This window comes from Myotis brandtii, unplaced genomic scaffold (assembly GCF_000412655.1).
Source record: "Myotis brandtii unplaced genomic scaffold, ASM41265v1 scaffold1424, whole genome shotgun sequence".
NCBI lineage: Eukaryota > Metazoa > Chordata > Mammalia > Chiroptera > Vespertilionidae > Myotis > Myotis brandtii.
In genome coordinates this window covers 737,955-755,366 of record NW_005355089.1, presented here as the reverse complement: position 1 = coordinate 755,366, position 17,412 = coordinate 737,955, and the positions used below count along the sequence as shown (strand labels likewise).

General features: G+C 48.0%; 1 protein-coding gene across 3 annotated transcripts in view; it reads right to left on the bottom strand.

Annotated features, from left to right (window-relative positions):
* The window catches only part of GNL3L (guanine nucleotide binding protein-like 3 (nucleolar)-like), a 37,634-nt gene that overhangs the window by 4,879 nt on the left and 15,343 nt on the right, over positions 1-17,412 (bottom strand). For 2 of the 3 annotated variants that reach the window (XM_014535326.1, XM_014535327.1), the window contains exons 3-14: positions 14,937-14,974; positions 13,323-13,421; positions 12,268-12,384; positions 11,570-11,653; positions 11,035-11,170; positions 9,636-9,739; positions 7,322-7,466; positions 4,682-4,769; positions 3,981-4,155; positions 3,538-3,680; positions 3,178-3,314; positions 563-690 (exon numbers count right to left, since the gene is read on the bottom strand). In XM_014535326.1, the coding sequence (XP_014390812.1) occupies positions 563-690; positions 3,178-3,314; positions 3,538-3,680; positions 3,981-4,155; positions 4,682-4,769; positions 7,322-7,466; positions 9,636-9,739; positions 11,035-11,170; positions 11,570-11,653; positions 12,268-12,384; positions 13,323-13,421; positions 14,937-14,974 (1,394 nt within the window). The remainder of the gene's footprint in view (positions 1-562; positions 691-3,177; positions 3,315-3,537; positions 3,681-3,980; positions 4,156-4,681; positions 4,770-7,321; positions 7,467-9,635; positions 9,740-11,034; positions 11,171-11,569; positions 11,654-12,267; positions 12,385-13,322; positions 13,422-14,936; positions 14,975-17,412) is intronic. The other variant, XM_014535328.1, reaches the window with a different exon arrangement.

Sequence of the window (17,412 nt, the reverse complement as noted above, 5' to 3'; positions counted from 1 at the left end):
TGGTGACTGCCTCCAAGGAGGAGACAGAGTGGCTGGGAGACAGAAGCAGGAGAGAGATTTACTTTCACTGTAGACCCTTTAGTTCCTTTTAAATTTTATACCATGTACATGCATTACCTGGTCAAAAAAATAATAAGAAAAAAGAATTTTTTAAAATATATATTATTGATTGATTTCAGAGAGGAAGGGAGAGGGAGAAACAGACAGAAACATCAATGATGAGAGAGAATCATTGACAGGCTTCCTGCACATCCCACACTGGGGATCGAGCCCGCAACCCAGGCATGTGCCCTTGACCGGAATCGAACCTGGGACCCTTTAGTCCGCAGGCCAACGCTCTACCCACTGAGCCAAATCAGCCAGGGCAGAAAAAAGATTTTAAATAAACAAAATGGGGGAAAACAAAACCCCTTGACCATAAAAAAATAACCAACTTTTAAGAGCAACCCGCATCTCCCCACCATTATAGGCAGACGTCATGGGGGGCCAGGCAAAAGGGACTGACCACTTCCCAGAGCCGTGGGTAGAGGAGAGGGTTGCCATAAAGAAAAGGGACAGGTACCTTATACACGGTGGTTTTATTTTCCAAGGCATCTACTATTTTCATCATTGGAGAATGGAGCCATTTGATCTCCGTTTGAAGCGAGTCGATGTCACCCAAGAGCTGATCAGATTCTCCATTGGCCAAGCCTTTAACACAAGCAACAGCACTGTCAGGGCCCTGGCTCCTTCCTGCTGCTAGCCTCCTGGTCAGGCCTCAGTGGATAAGATATGTGGACACCACCCAGGGGAGTTGGGAGGGAAGGCTCTTTCATTCCTTCCGGGAGGCCCCAGGACAAAAGATTAAAGGCATGGGTTTTGCAGGAGGGCACTCGCCTGCCTGAAGCTGGCCTCCCCTGCAAACCACAAATGTGCCCATTGCCTGGGCCCACACCACCCTCACACCTGCTTCTAAACTTCCCTTCCATCCCCTTCCCTGAGCCTATAATCCCTATTCACTCTTCAAGATCCAACACTAGGGCCAACTCCTTTAGTAGAAAACTCTCACTGGGAACCTCCCCCTCTTCTCAATTTCCCAGACCTCCAACTTGCTCAGTGCATTCTCAGTGACGGAGCCCCCGTTGCCCTCACATGCAGCTAGGGCCAAGCATCATCCTAAGAATGAGAGCGGCAATTCCTCCCAACTGCCCACGTGATACAAGAAGAAAGTAACGTTCAGAAAGGGGGCTGACTTGCCTGAAGCCACCTGGGAAATAAACTCTAAAGCAGGCAAGTTCTCTTATCCTGATGTGGAATCCAAGGACACCAAAAGGCCCAGAGAAGGACTACTGGTCCTCAAGAAAAACAGAGAACTAGAAGGCAGGCCAGCCAGGGCTTTCTCTACTACCCAGAGTGTCCACAGACTGATCCAGAGAGCACTGGGTACCTTTCTAGGGTAAGATAGAGAAGAGAGGAGGAGCCATAAGCCAGGGCTGCAGATGGTAGTATCTGAAGACAACAAACTTCCTTCCAGAGTTTTGGAAAACCATAACAGCTCATAGTTACCAAAAAGTACTACAGCCCAGCCGGTGTGGCTCAGTGGTTGAGCATCAACCTATGAATCAGGAGGTCACAGTTTGATGCCCAGGTTGCGGGCTCCATCCTCAGTAGGGGGTGTGCAGGAGGCAGCCAATCAATGATTCTCTATCATCACTGACCAGAGGCCCAGTGCATGAAATTTGTGCAGGGGGCGGTCCCTCATCCCAGCCTGCTGAGGGTCCCTCACCCTCTCCAATCCAGGACCCCTCAGGGGATCCCTGCAGCATCGGGTCTAAACTGGTAGTCAGTCATCCCTCTCACATTCTGGGACCGCTGGCTCCTAACTGCTCGCCTGCCTGCCTGCCTGCCTGCCTGATCACCCCTAACCACCTCTGCCTGCCAGCCTGATCGCCCTAACCCCCTCTGCCTGCCAGCCTGATCACCCCCTAACTGCTCCCCTGCTGGCCTGATCGCCCCCTAACTGCCCTCCCCTACTAGCCTGATTGCCCCCTAACTGCCCTCCCCAGCCAGCCTGAATGCCCCCTAACTGCTCCCCCCTGCCTGCCTGATCACCCCTAACCACCTCTGCCTGCCGGCCTGATGCCCCTAACTGCTCCCCTGCTGGCCTGATTGCCCCTAACCACCTCAGCCTGCTGACCTGATTGCTCCTAACCATCTCTGCCTCCCGGCCTCGCCCCCTACTAACTGCTCCCCCCCACATCACCCTCTAACTGCTCCCCCCTGCCAGCCTGATCACCCCCTAACTGCTCCCCCCTGCTAGCCTGATCGCCCCTAACCACCTCTGCCTCAGCCACTGTCACTGTGGCTTTGTCCAGAAGGACGTCTGGAAGATGTCTGGTCTAATTAGCATATTATCCTTTTATTAGTATAGATGTTTCTCTCTCTCCCTCTCCCATCCTCTCTGAAATCAATAAAAACATATATAAAAAAGAGAAAGCACTATATACATGCCAGTCACTGTACTCAGTGTTTTTATGTATTAAATAACAAGTGGATGCTATAGTCCGTCTTACGAATGATGTTGAGACATGGAGAAGTTAAGGAACATGGGCAACATCACACAGCTAACAAGAAACAAAATTTGGATTTGAATCTGGATGGTCACTTCTTTTAACCACTCTGAGGTGGGAGAGTCTTTGACAACAGCAGAGGAGAGCTGCTTTGAATGCCACCTCTGCCTCCACTGACTATGCATCATTCAGCAAATATCACCCTTCTGTGTCTCAGATGCCTCACCCATCAATGGAGGTAAGAATGAAAATCTAGGAGTGGACATGCAGTGGCTGAGGCGAAGCCTAGGGCATGAGAGGAGGGGTTTTTGAGAGAAGTGTCTCCGTCCACACCAGGTCCCAAGAGACGGGGAAAGGAAGCTTACGTTTCCTGAACACCTCATAGTGTACAGTACTTGGCTGATTTTCTTCCTATCTACCCAGAGTCACAACCAGCCCCATGGCCCAGATGAGAACTCTCCACCTTGTGGGTAAAAAGCATTAAACTTGGAGCTCGTTAACTGATTTTCTCAAAGCCAGAGCAGGGCCAGGGAAGGGGGAGGTCAAACATGGAATTTGTTGTCAGGTCCCTGTGGCTCCACTAGGGCAAGACCAAGTGCGGTCAGGCCAGTCCCCTCGCCTCACTTACATTCCATGGTGTCTTCGTTGGCCTGCTCGGTGTCCTCAATGTCGAAGACTTCAGTCATCTCCTTAACAATCTCAGCGCTAAGATGGGTGGGCAGAGTGTGTGTGGCGGGTGGAAGTGTGTAGAAGCTGATCTTCCCACTATATTGGGAGGTTGGAGGAAATTGGTGGTGATGTCACTGAGAGAATAATTGACTAATCACAGAAAGAATGAGTTCCCGAGTCAGAAACAGTGAGAAACAATGAGCAAACCCAGCCGATGGCTTCTAAATAAGACGTTGAGTTGCTAGATAATCACTGACCCAAGGTCCTACAGCCTAATCCCCTTTGTGGAGCCTCACCCCTACCCCTACCCTCTCCTCACCTCACCCAGTCAGACAGGACTGCTTTGGCTGCCTCCTCCTGATTATAGATGCCTCCCTTCTTCTTTTTACCCAATCGCTGGGCCACCGCCATCAGAAAGTGCTCAGTGGTCTGGAAGCCAGAGACGCCGTAATAGTTGGAAATCTGGTAACGAGAGGAAGAGGAGAAATCAGGAAAGAGAATGAAGGGTCCTTGGAATGGGTTAGGGCAGTGGTCGGCAAACTCATTCGTCAACAGAGCCAAATATCAACAGTATAACGATTGAAATTTCTTTTGAGAGCCAAATTTTTTAAACTATATAGGTAGGTACATTGTTATTAACTTAATTATGGTACTCCTGAGGCTTAGGAAGAGCCACACTCAAGGGGCCAAAGAGCCACATGTGGCTCGCGAGCTGCAGTTTGCCGATCACAGGGTTAGGGCATAAGCAAGAGCCCTGCGCACCTCCTCCAGGTTGCAGCGTTGCAGGATGGTCTCCACTGGGGTCACGGGGTCCGCCAGCTTCTGCACGTGGATGCAGTTGCGCAGGATGGTGCCCACCTCCGAGTTGGGTCCTGGGACAATGCCTGGGGCATCCAGCAGCCTGATGAACTTGTCCAGGTGGACCTCCTGCATGAACCTGGGCAAGAGAGGAGAGGAGAAGATGCAGGACACTGATGAGGCCAGATGTGTCTGGCATCCTCTAGGCACCAGGCACACAGCTGAGAGAAGGGGTGAGGGGGTGGGGGCAGATGGCGCACAGATGAAGGTGGGGAGATATAGGGCCAGGGGTTCGGAGTCCTATAGAGCTGGGACTGATTTAGTCTAGCCTCTGCCATTGGGGACTGAGCTGCAGGACCATGGTCAGCTTTTGACTCTCTGAGCCTCAGATGCTTCATCTAGGAAGCTAAGCTGCTTATTCATAGCCCAATCCTGCATGGCTGGTAGGAGGCTTCAAGGAGCTAATTGGGGGTGAGAGGGGACACCCAGCTGGGAGCCTAGACCACACCTAGGGTGTACCAGGTAAATGCAGGCTGTTAATGAGACTCCCATGCCCAGGGAGTAATCAGAGGCTGCTCCGAGATAAGGAAAGGAGCAGGGGCTGAAGGAGTGAGAGTAGAGGGAATGGTGAGTCAATGGAAGTGGGAGAGCAGGCAGATGCTTACTTGGTGATCCCAGGAACGGCTCCCACACTGCAAGCACGGCTGCGTTTCAGACTGTTGATCAGGCTGCTCTTCCCAACATTAGGAAGGCCTACAAAAGAGCAGCAGGTGGCTCAGGGCAGGAGGGGCCCTGAGAAACATCTGGGCCACCCTGTATGGGGAAGGCCCAGGTAGGGACAGCGACCAGGCCACGAGGAAGCCAAAAATCAAGAGCCTGGCCTTTTGCCTTCCCATCCCCAGGCCCTGACCAATTCCCTGCATGGCCTTTTTACCCCTCCCCTCAATTTGTAAGCACACTGGGTAGATATGTCCCTCTCTCTAGATGTGACAGTCACCTCCCACCTACAACCAGCCTGGGAAAGGTGCTCAATGCATGTATGTTTATAAAAGACAACCATCTATCCTGGTGTGTAACTAACCGGGATGGGGGACTCATCTCCAGGTGTCCCTCTCTCTGAGCAGCTGTCAACTTGTGTTTTTCTGTTTGGGCATCTATGAGCACCTCTGGGTTTGTGGATATCTTTGTATTTCTCCCTCCCTGGGTCTCTCATTATCACCATTTTCCTTCTGTGTCCTAGACGTTACATATCTACTGCTCTTTTTAAAATATATATATATTTTTATTGATTTCAGAGAAGAAGGGAGAGGGAGATAGAAACATCAATGATGACAGAGAATCATTGATTGACTGCCTCCTGCAAGCCCCACACTGGGGATCGAGCCTGTAATCTGGCATATGCCCTGAGCAGGAATCGAACTGTGACCTCCTGGTTCATAGGTTATCGCTCAACCACTGAGTCATGCCGGCTGGACTATGTATATACTGCTCTTTCACAGATGTGCCTGTGTGTGTGTGTGTGTGTGTGTGTGTGTGTGTGTGTGTGTGTGTGTGTGTTGAAATCTCTATACATCTATCTGTGTGTGAGTGCACACGCATGTGAGTGCACGCGCATATGCATGTATGTTTATTGTTCTCATTCTAAATATTACTGCTTTTGCCATGTTTTTACTTTCCTCAGTCTTTCTCTCTATCACATCTCTTTCTCTGCACATCTCTGTATCTAAGCATCTTTCTTTGCCTGTTTGTCTCACAGTCTCTCACTCTAGCCATTGTTCTTTCTTTTTTTCACCCCACCCCACCAATTCTGCCTCTTTGTAATCACATTCCTTCCCCCAGTGGGCACCTCTGTACATGTTTCACAGTGTCCCCTTTTCTCTCTCCCAGTCTGTTTCTCCCAAACCACCTCCCTCCTTCCCCCGTCTCTACCCCTCTCTCTATGCATATATATCTCACTATAGACATGTCTGTATGTCTGTCTCTGTGTGAATCAGGGTGTGTGCCTGTGTCTGAGAGTCTAGTGGATCTGGGCACATGTGTCTCTCTTTGGCTCTATTTGTGTGAAAGAAGCAGAATTAGGGTGAGCGTGTAGGAAGGGCTTGGTTTGCGTGTAATTTGCCCCTGGGTCTGTCTGCCTCTAAAGGTGCCTTCTCTGGATCTATACATGTCTCCACACATGTGCAACTGCACTTGTTTATGGATCTGTATGTGTGCATAGGCCTGTGTGTGTGTGTGTGTGTGTGTGTGTGTTCCTCCATATTTGTTCCTGCTTGTTTCTATGTGTCTCTCTAAATCTGTCTCTCTAGCCCTGTGTTCGTTTCTCTCTTTCTTTCTTTGGGTATGTATACGGGTCTGCCTCTCCATATACGTGGGTGCCTCTAGTCCTCTTGTTTCTCTCTGCAGGACTCCGTGCGTGTCTGTCTCTATGACCATTTGGTATTTCTTTCTGATCACATATCCATCTCTCCGCATGCCACTATCATTTAAATCTGTCTCTCCTCTCCACTGCCCACCAACTCCACCCCTTGGCTTTCCAGTTCCTTTTCTGTCTATTCAGGTATGTGTATCTACACCCTTTTCTCAATGTCCGCTCTTTCTGTCAATGTCTTTCTCTGCTGGCTTCACTTCCTCTCCCTGCTGCTCCACCTCTGCCTCTCTCAATTCCCCTGTTCCAAACCCACCATCCTCCCCTCGGTGCCCTGGGATCCAGACAGGCCCAGGTTTGAGCCTCAGCTCTGCCTTGTCTCACACAGAGCTGAGACCCTTCCCATCTCTGGGCCTCAGTGTTCTTATCTGTGAAAGGGAGATGTTCACCACTCCTTCCTGCAGCTCGGGTAGGATAAGATGGTACCAACTCCAAGCCTAGCCCTATGCATTTGGTCCATGGTTCTAAAATGCAGCACATGGCCTGGCTGCGTGGCTCAGTGACTGAGCATCGTGACCCATGGACCAAGAGGTCCTGGGTTCGATTCCCAATCAGAGCACATACCTGCATTGCAGCTTGATCCCCAGTAGGGGGCGTGCAGGAAGCAGCCAATCTATGTCTCTCGTGGATGTTTCTATCTCTGTATACCTCTCCATTCCTCTCTCTCTAAAATCAATAAAAACATATTTAAAAAATAAAATAAAATGCAGCGCATGGTGATGATTCTGAGTATGTGTTCCCATGTCCACCAATCCAAATTACAAAGCACAAAACCCTTCCCCCCAAAAAGGTGACACCAAGTTCCCAGGATCCTTTCCCGCAATGAAGCCCCTGTCCAAAGGAGAGCTTGAGCCCTGTGACCTCTCCCCAGGCGCCTTACCCACAACGCCCACACGGATATGGGTGCGCACTTCACCGAGGCGGCAATAGTTCCCCAGAACCCTCATGAGGTTTTCAGCTCCAAAGCAGGCTTTGCTCTTCAGCAGTGACTCAGAGGCCTGTTCCACAGGCACACTGCAGCGGTTCTAGAAAATGAGGAATAGTACAGCAGAGGCATCAGGAGGGAGATGTGATTTGAGCCCCGAGTTTCAACTTTCAGGGCCTGCCTGTGATCAAGGAGATCCTCAGGCCAAAGTGGGAGACTTCTCACACAGGCTCCAAACCTGCTGTTTCTCTGCCCCACTTGGAGACCCGCGGTTCTGGTTTTCCAGTCTTCTTTGTCTTCTTTGTCCCTGTCTCTGCCTACATATGCCTCAGCAGGGACAGTATGGCATCCTAGCCTCGAGACAGGCCAGGCTGGACTTCCAACTCTTCCTCTCACAGGTGTGTGCCTAGCAAATCCTGCTTCCCTTCTCAGAACCTTGGTGCCCTCGTGTGCACAACAGGGATGCCCGCCATCCCAGCCTGCAAAGGGAAAGATAATGCCCGGCCCCCACACAACCCACCTTCCCTTGATTCCTCACACAGAACAAGGCCATTCCAGCCTCTCTTTTTCTTAAATATGCTTTTATTGATTTTTTAAAATATGCTTTTATTGATTTTTTAAAATATATTTTATTGATTTTTTTACAGAGAGGAAGGGAGAGGGATAGAGAGTTAGAAACATCGATGAGAGAGAAATATCGACCAGCTGCCTCCTGCACACCTCCTACTGGGGATGTGCCCGCAACCAAGGTACATGCCCTTGACCAGAATCGAACCTGGGACCTTTCGGTCCGCAGGCTGACGCTCTATCCACTGAGCCAAACCGGTTTTGGCCTTTTATTGATTTTTAGAGAGAGAGGAAAGGAGAGGGATAGAGAGAGAGAAACAAAGATGAGAGAGAAACATCATTGATCGGCTGCCTCCTGCATGCCCCTCACTGGGGATTGAGCCTGCAACCCGGGCATGTACTCTGACTGGGAATCGAACCTCGACCCCTTGGCTCATGGGTCGATGCTGAACCAACTGAGCCACGCTGGCTGGGCCGGCTCTATCTCTTTACCCCTGATGCTACCTACTCTACCCAGAATACCCTTCCATCTCTTCCTCTTTCCTTACGTACCCACCACACTATTGCAAAATAGAAATTAACCTAAATATCCATCAACAAGAAGCAGGTTAATGAGATATATCCTTAAAGTGGAATACAAACGAAAGAAAGCTAATAGCAAAGGATTCTTACCACATTTCTGCCATGAAAAAGGTCAAAACATTTTTAAATAAGGTATCATGTGTCTTCCAGATTAGCAAAGATGAAAACATTCAATGATATCAAATGTTAGCAAAGGGGAGGGAAATAGGCCCTGTCACACATTCATTACCCCATTGGCAGGAAGATAAATGGTGCAGCCCCTTGGTGGTGGTGGTGGGGGGTGCAATTTGTCTGTGTTTAGGAAAATACAAAATGCATAAAGCCTATGACACAGCCACTCTACCTCTCAATACCTAACCCACACAAACATGTGCAAGAGTGTGTATTGAAGTACTGGTTATAACAATAAAAAATTGGAAACTAATTTTACTTAGCATCAGAAGATAGATCTCAGTAAAAAGATATCCAAGAGGGGGAAAAAAGCAAGCCGCGGGATAAGATAGGATACCCACAAACACAGTTTTCTCTTTATATACACTTCCCTGTGTATATATAAAGTACAGAAAAACATCTGGATCCTTCCATACTTACAATGATGGTTACTTCTGGTTATATGTAGATAAAGGAGACTGGAATTAAGGGTATTGGTGAAAGAGTAATTAAGCTTTATATGCAATTGTTTTTATTTTTATTTTTACTTTATTTTTTAATAAAATTTATGCTGGTGCAAAATTGAAAAAATATCCCCAGCACCTGTTTCTCTCCCTAGAAGCAACCAATGTTTCTGTATACTTTAATATTTTATGATGAAAATGTATTTCTATGTTAATGATCTATTAGAAAGTAGTGTGATGTTTTAAAGAGAAAAACAGAGGCATGTATTTTAAAATGGAACAGTTCTCTATATTTTCCAATATGTATTACCCTTACATCTGGAGAAAATGCTTCCTAAAGAGCAATAATATAGGAAGAAATGAAATGAATATTAAGTCATCCAGTAAAGCAAAAAGCTCAAAGCTGAAGGCCTAATTCAATTACCAAAGAGTTGGAGACCCCGTCCAAGGCATCCCTGGCCCCAGGCTATCCTGAAAGAGTCTAGATGCCCCTTGCCCCTACTTACCAGGTTTTTGACCTGATGCTGGGTGCTGGCCTTGAAAGCCACAGTTGGCAGCTCATTCCGAAGGTAATCCAGCCACTTTTCTATAACGTCCTTGGGGACCAGGTCTGGGGGAAACAGGAACAGATCGAACAGGTAAGGAGAACATAACTTCGACAGCTCACTCCGAAGATGCATCTATCCATACCCGAGGCTAGGCCCACCTCCTGACAAAGACAGCTCCCTGGCCCTGGCAGTCCCTGTACAGTCCCTAAGTTAGAGTTAGAAAGGACACTGTATTCTAGGGGAGCAGTTGGCCCTCCCTGAGGGGATCTCTATTCCCTCAGGGAGAATGGGAAAACTAGCTAGTAGGTCCCAGGTCTCCCAAAGATTATGTTTCCAATCCCCTCTCTGGATCATTCTAATTTGAACCAAATGTCAAGAATAATGTGGGCAAAAATGGCTACCATTTGTGAGGTACTGACCACACATATACCAAGCACTTTATTATTAATTCTCACAACAACACTGTGAGTTGGGACAATCACAGCCCATTTTAAAGCTAGAGAAATGGAAGCTCTTAGGTGATAGGACTTGTCCAAGATCCCAGCCAAAAGAGCACAAGTGAGATGAGAGCCAGACCCGAGTGACTCCTGAGTCCATGTGCTTTTGTGCCCTAGTCTCTGGGTTCCAGCTTGGAGAAGACACTCTCCAGGGATGGCCAGTCACAGATAAGGCTTAAAATAGCAAGAATGGAGGAATCAAAGGCAGCCGGGCTTGCACACCATTCCCAGCTTCTGCTGCACTGTGTCTTTAGACCAGGGGTGAGGAACCTTTTTTCTGCCAAGGGCCATTTGGATATTTATAACATCATTCTTGGGCCATGCAAAATTATCAACTTAAAAATTAGCCTAGCCCTGACTGGTTTGGCTCAGTGGATAGAGCGTCGGCCTGCGGACTGAAGGGTCCCGGGTTCGATTCCGGTCAAGGGCATGTGCCTTGGTTGTGGGCACATTCCCGGGAGGGGGTTGTGCAGGAGGCAGCTGATCGATGTTTCTCTCTCATCGATGTTTCTAACTCTCTATCCCTCTCCCTTCCTCTCTGTAAAAAATCAATAAAATATATTTTTTTAAAAATTAGCCTGATTTATTTGGTCAAACATTTAATTAACTCACCCCTAATGCCTTGGCAGGGCCAGACCAAATGATTTCACGGGCCTTATACAGACGTTCCCTACCCCTGCTTTAGACAAATAATTTCACCTCTCAGATTCCTGGCTAGAAAGACTGTAACAAGAATTCCTACGTTGCACAAACTGTTAGGAATACCACTGAAGTTACTGCATCTCAGGATCTGGTCAGAGCTGGTCTTTCAAGAAGGCTTGCCCCCTGCCATGCCTCACCCAATGCTTCTCAATACCCACCAATCTTGTTCAAGACCAGGACCAGCTTCTTGTTGCCCTGTGCCCGCAGGACAGTCTCCTCCATCTGGAAGCAGCGGCAGCCCAACGGGTCCCTGGCATCCAGAACTTCCAGAATCACATCAGAGTATTCCACTACCTGCAGGGCAGAAGGCGAGGGATGGAGGCAGGCAGAGGACTGGGTAGCAATCGCAGAGGCCCATGAATGAAAAGGCCTCCATCTCAGTCAGGGAAAACAGAAATGGAGAGGAGATGGGACTGGATTGGTACGCTCCCTGAAGGGCCTTAAGAAAAGAGTCCCGCCCCAGTTGGTTTGGTTCAGTGGACAGAGCGTTGGCCTGTGGACTGAAAGGTCCCAGGTTCGATTCCGGTCAAGGGCACATGCCTGGGTTTTGGGCTCGATCCCCAGTGGGGGGCATGCAGGAGGAGCCAATCAATGATTCTCTCTCATCATTTATGTTTCTATCTCTCTCCCTCTTCCTTCCTCTCTGAAATCAATAAAAATGTATTTTTTTTTTAAAGAAAAGAGTCCCCATACCTTACGGAACTCCTTGTAATAGGCCTTCCTTGTGGCCTCATCATCCAGCTGAGGAAACATGTTTAATTCCTGCAAAGCTTCCTCCTAAAGGAAAAAAGAAGAGAATGGTCCATGGGAGGAAATAGAGCGAGAAAGAGCCAGGGCATTGGAGACCATGTGAAGCTGGGGGAGCCACGTGAGTCCCAGCCACCAGAGCTGGGAAGTGGAAGAACACACGGGCCCACATGGTACCTATGTGTGCCTATGTGTATGTGTGTATTCGAGCACCAGAGAGAGGCCTGAGTGTGCATACGGGTGTGTAAAAATTAGCCTGCTATATTTAGTCCAACATTTAACTCACCCCTAATGCCTTGGCAGGGCCAGACCAAATAATTTCGCGGGACTTTTATGGCCTGCGGGCCAGAAGTTCCCCACCCCTGCCTTAGTCCTCCCAACCCCACTCCACCCCGTCTTTGGGTTCCAGCTTGGGAGAAAGGACCTATCCAGGGTTGTCCAGTCACACACAAGGCTCAAAATGGCTTTTTACCTCCCTCTCACCCTCCATCCCTCTGTCCTGTTTTCCCATCCTTTCTCCACGGATTGCCTACTTCCCTTCCAACCATCTCACATCCTTTCTCTCCCTTTCACAGAGCAACGGCAAAAGATGCTCTTGAGCAAACCAGCCCCAGTACTACCCAGGGGCAAAACTGCTCTCTTACCTTGGACTCAAACTCCTCCTGGCGTCGCAGGACATCCTGACAGTAGCTCTCCATGGTCCTGCGTCTGTGTCTCTCTTGCTCCCGGGCAGCCTGCTGCTTCTCCCTCATCTCCTCAATCTAACAAGGGAACACACACCAGGACTGCAGCTGACTAGGTCTGCAGCCTAAGGGAGGGACAGGAGACGGAGAGGAACAGGGAACAGGTGACAGTGGGAGGAAACAGTGTGGCATGGGAGAAGTGGAAGGAGCAAGGATACAGGGCGAAAGCAGATATGACAGCAGGATATAAGGGGTTTGAGAGAAAGAAAAAAAACAGAGCGCTGCAGGAAGGGAAAGCGGGGCAGAGAGCAATAAAAGAAGGTCAAGGGGACCCAGCCAGTGTGGCTCAGTGGTTGACCATCAACCTGTGAACCAGGAGGTCAGTTCATTCCCGGTCAGGGCACATGCCCGGTTTGTGGGCTCGATCCTCAGTGTGGGGCCTGCAGGAGAGAGCCGATCAATGATTCTCACCATTGATGTTTCTTTCTCTCTCTCTCTCTCTCTCTCCCTTCCTCTCTGAAATCAGTAAGTATATAAGAAAGGTATGGGAAGCTGAGAGAGAATGTGTTCCTGGCAGAGCAAACAAGAACAGAGGGAGAAGAGGACAAAGTCGTGGGATGCCCCACCATTTAGAGCAGGGAGAATGGCAGAGAGGAAGGAGGACATCTAGGAGAGTAAGATGACAAGAAAGTCAAAGTGAGAGTATTCCAAGGAAAGCAGGTCTCAAATGCAGAGAATTCAGATCAAATTAGATGAGAACTCTCCATCAGAGAATGCACTGGTGAGGCTGGCAAAGACCATTTCGGTGGAGCCATGGGAACACAAGCCAGACAGCAATGGACTGGGAGGTGAGCAAATGGAGACACTAAGTCAAATATCAAAGCAACATCCTCCCTTCCACCTTCCACAACATCCTCTACAACCCTAACCATTCTGGCCTTTGCCCTTCCATTCACCACTCCTGAGGAATTGGCAGTCTAGGCAAGCCCTCTCTCCCCCCATGGTACAGGGCTTACCCTCTTCTTCTTTAATTCAGCCTCCCGGTTGGTATGATCATTGGAGTGAACAAACTGGGGAGTGGAGACCAGCTTGAAGGCTGCTTTCTTCCCACTCTGCTTTACAGGATGGTCACCACACGAGAGGGAAAAAAAAATCAAACAGAGCTAATGAACCCATGAAAATCACCCTCCAGGGAGGGGTTAGAGCTTCTTAGAAGTGTTGTTGCCAAGGGAAAGGGAGGAGAAAAAAAAGGGCTTGCCCCAAAGGTATGCCCATCTTGCTAAAGAGAGACCCTCCCTCCACTAGCCAGGCAGGAACTGACTGAAGAACCCCAGGAAAGGGAGGTGCAACTCGGAAGGTTTCCCAAGTAAAGGCAAAGGGAAAAGCTAAGTAGTTCTCAAAGTGTGGTCCTTAGACCAGCAGCATCATCACTTGGCAACTTGTTAGAAATACAAATTCTCAGAAGCCACGACAGACCCATGAATCAGAAACTCAGGAGTCGGGGCCCAGTAATCTGTGTTTTAACCAGCCCTCCAGAATTATCTAGGCTGGTTAAACATGTCCAAAGTGTGAGAACTTTGCCTGGCTGGTTTGGCTCAGTGGTTGAGCATCGACCTATAACCAGGTCAGTTTGATTCCAAGTCAGGGCACATGCCTGGGTTGCGGGCTCCATCCTCAGTAGTAGGTGTGCAGGAGGCAACCAGTCAATGATTCTCTCTCATCACTGATGTTTCTATCTCTGTTTCCCTCTCCCTTCTCCTCTGATATCAATAAAAATATTTTTAAAAAATAAAATAAAGTGTGAGAACTTTAACCATCTGCTACAATCTGACAACCACTGCTTTGGCCCAAGTCTGACTTGTCCATATCTTTCCTAGCAGGGCCAGGAGATCCAGGAGCTGGAGCCAATAATTATGTTTCAGCTTTTCTCCTACCCATGAGTGACAGGGACTGGGACTCAGACAAAATCAAGTCCCAGCTGCACTACCCCGAATCTAGGAACTTTCTCACTGAGCTCAGTTTCTCCATCTAAAAAATGGGACCACAGCAATCCCTACCAAGGTAAATCAAGCACTAAGGAGCGTGTGGCTTGTGGTATAAACTTAATAAATGCTGCTGATTCTCTGCTGCGGCCACCCAGACAGAGAAGGAAAGCCAGCTCCACTGAGTCCAATGTATTACTCTGTCTAGAGCAGCGGTTCTCAACCTGTGGGTCGCCAATCTGTGGGTCGCGACCCCTTTGGGGGTCGAACGACCCTTTCACAGGGGTCGCCTAAGACCATAGGAAAACACATATATAAATACATATTGTTTTTGTGATTAATCATTATGCTTTAATTATGTTCAATTTGTAACAATGAAAATACATCCTGCATATCAGATATTTACATTACAATTCACAACAGTAGCAACATTACAGTGATGAAGTAGCAACGAAAATAATTTTATGGTTGGGGGTCACGACAACATGAGGAACTGTATTAAAGGGTCACGGCATTAGGAAGGTTGAGAAGCACTGATCTAGAGTCACCCACCATCTCTACTGGGTTTTATGGGCTTCTTCTAGGGCAGGTAACCTGTTCCTAGCCTTACCCAACAGTGGGCACACCTTACCTGAGGGCACAACTTACCTTCTTGCAGCCTTTGGAACCTTTACCTGGCTTATTTTCTACAAAAAAAAAAAAAGAAAAAGAAACAGGCATCACTCACCTACACAACATTTCTTGATACCTTAATTAAGGTCTGGCCACATTGGGACCTAAGGATGCCTCTGACACCATGTTTGTCTAGGCCAGTGGTCGGCAAACCGTGGCTCACGAGCCACATGAGGATACTTTTCCATTGATTTTTAGAGAGAGTGGAAGAGAGAGGGATAGACAGAGAGACACATCGATTAATTGCCTCCCACACACGCCTCGACCAGGGCCAGGGATCCAGTCTGCAATGGAGGTACATGCCCTTGACCGGAATTGAACCCGGGACCCTTCAGTCTGCCTGCCAATGCTCTAACTGCTGAGCGAAACTGGCTAGTGCCGGGGTTCATGTCCCAGCATCAAGAAGGGTTCAGGAATCTGGAAAAGGCGCTGTGCGTAGACGACATAGGAATCCAGAGACTAATAAAGAGTCCGGAGATGAGATATCTTGTGAAAGGCATTGGGGGTCAGAGGACCTTCAGCTAAAGGAACTGAAGACTCCCTCCTTGTCTAGGACCCTTGCTTTCATTAACACAATTTGTCCTAAGGCAAGGTGGAGATAATACACTTCAAAGGGTAAGGTTTCAAAGGGTACAGAAGCATTGTCAGAATGGGGAATAGCCTACGGCTGTTCAGGTGTTTGGCCAGTAGGAGGCAATAACATGTAGATTAAGATGGCCCTTTAACTGTCTGGCAGCCACAATCAGTTTCCTATTCAGGTTTGGGGAAATGCCTTTAGCCATTCCCAACAGGTGACTCCATGTGTGACTCAACCCTGTTGAGTCCCCAAGTTTCATCAACCTTTTGATGAAACTCTTGAAATTATGACATGCTGGAATTGGTTCCCGGCAGGCTAGGGCTCAACAATTTCAGCACCAGGCTGAGGTGGGGGTTGGCAGCATGGGAAGGTGATCTGAGGAGTCAGCACATGAAGAGAGAACTAACTGCCCCTTCCTGCCAACCCTGCTCAGGCCATTGCCTCCAAAGGGACTTGCCCTATTCAGCTAAACTGCAGCCACCCTCCCACCCCCTTGGATACAAGGAGGAGAGAGCTCACCTACCTCAATCCCACCTTAACAAAGCCCAGGAATTTAAGAGGCCTCTCCACTGTCAATGAGAAGTCCCACCTGCCATCCCACTCACAGCTGAGCTCTTAGGGAAGAATGACTTTCCTTAATTCTCACCACCTGCAAGAGGGCTAAAGGAATTCCTAGAGGGGGTGATTCTGGAAGTTCAAGGCACAAATATAGGAGCAGCTTGAGATAACCACCACGGGCACTCCCATCGCAAGTGGTTTTGCACTGAAGCAGAATGTAGAAAACATTAATGTAGAAAGCATTAATGTAGAAAACAAGAAAATTTTTTAAAATATATTTTCATGGATTTCAGAGAGGAAGGGAGAGAAAAAGAGAGATAGAAACATCAATGATGAGAGAGAACCATTGATCAGCTGACTCCTGCACGCCCCCCACCAGGGATCGAGGCCACAACCCAAGCATGTGTCCTTGACCAGAATCAAACTGAGGACCCTTCAGTCCGCAGGCCAATGCTCTATCCACTTAGCCAAACCAGCTAGGGTGGAAACAAGAGAATTTAAACACTACAGTAGTCCTCCCCTTATTTGCAAGATATTCGTTCCAAGACCCCCAGTGAATGCCTGTAACCACTAACAGAATCGAGCCCTATATAATACTATGTTTTGTCCTTTACATACATACCTTTCCACTTGAAGGAAACATTTTTGGGGTATTATTAAGTAAAATAATGGTTACTTAAACACAAGCACTGTGATACCAGGATAGTGGATTCAATTCCTGGTCAAGGCACAAGGCTCAATCCCCAGTAGGGGGCGTGCAGAAGGCATCTGATCTGATGTTCTCATTGATGTTTCTATCTATCCCTCTCCTTTTCTCTCTCTCAAATCAATAAAAACATTTTAAAATGTGGTATTTCCTAATGAAAAAACCCACAAGTTCAAAAAAAATAAAAATAATAGATAAAAAGTTCCTTTAGTTGAAAACAGGCTTGAGGTTTCAGATTAGAAAGGCTCATGTAGCGCCAAGATTAACACAAAAGATATCCTGGGCAGATCCTGGTGAAATTTCTGAACTCCAAGGGTAAAGAGAAAATCTTATAAACTTCCAAACAGAACAAGTTTCCAACAAAGGCCAGAGCAGTAGACAGCCTTCTCAAATCTACAACTCTGGACACTGAAGACAGAAGAATAACCATTACAAGTTATGAGACAAGGGACTGTGTTCCAAGCTAAATTCCTATACTTGACCAATAGATTACTCTGAAGTTTAAAAGAAAAATAGATGTGTGATTACCACTGCTATTCTCTTTCATTTTTTTAAATTTATTTATTTATTTATTTTAGAGAGAGAAAGAAGGGGAAAGGGAGAGGGAGAGG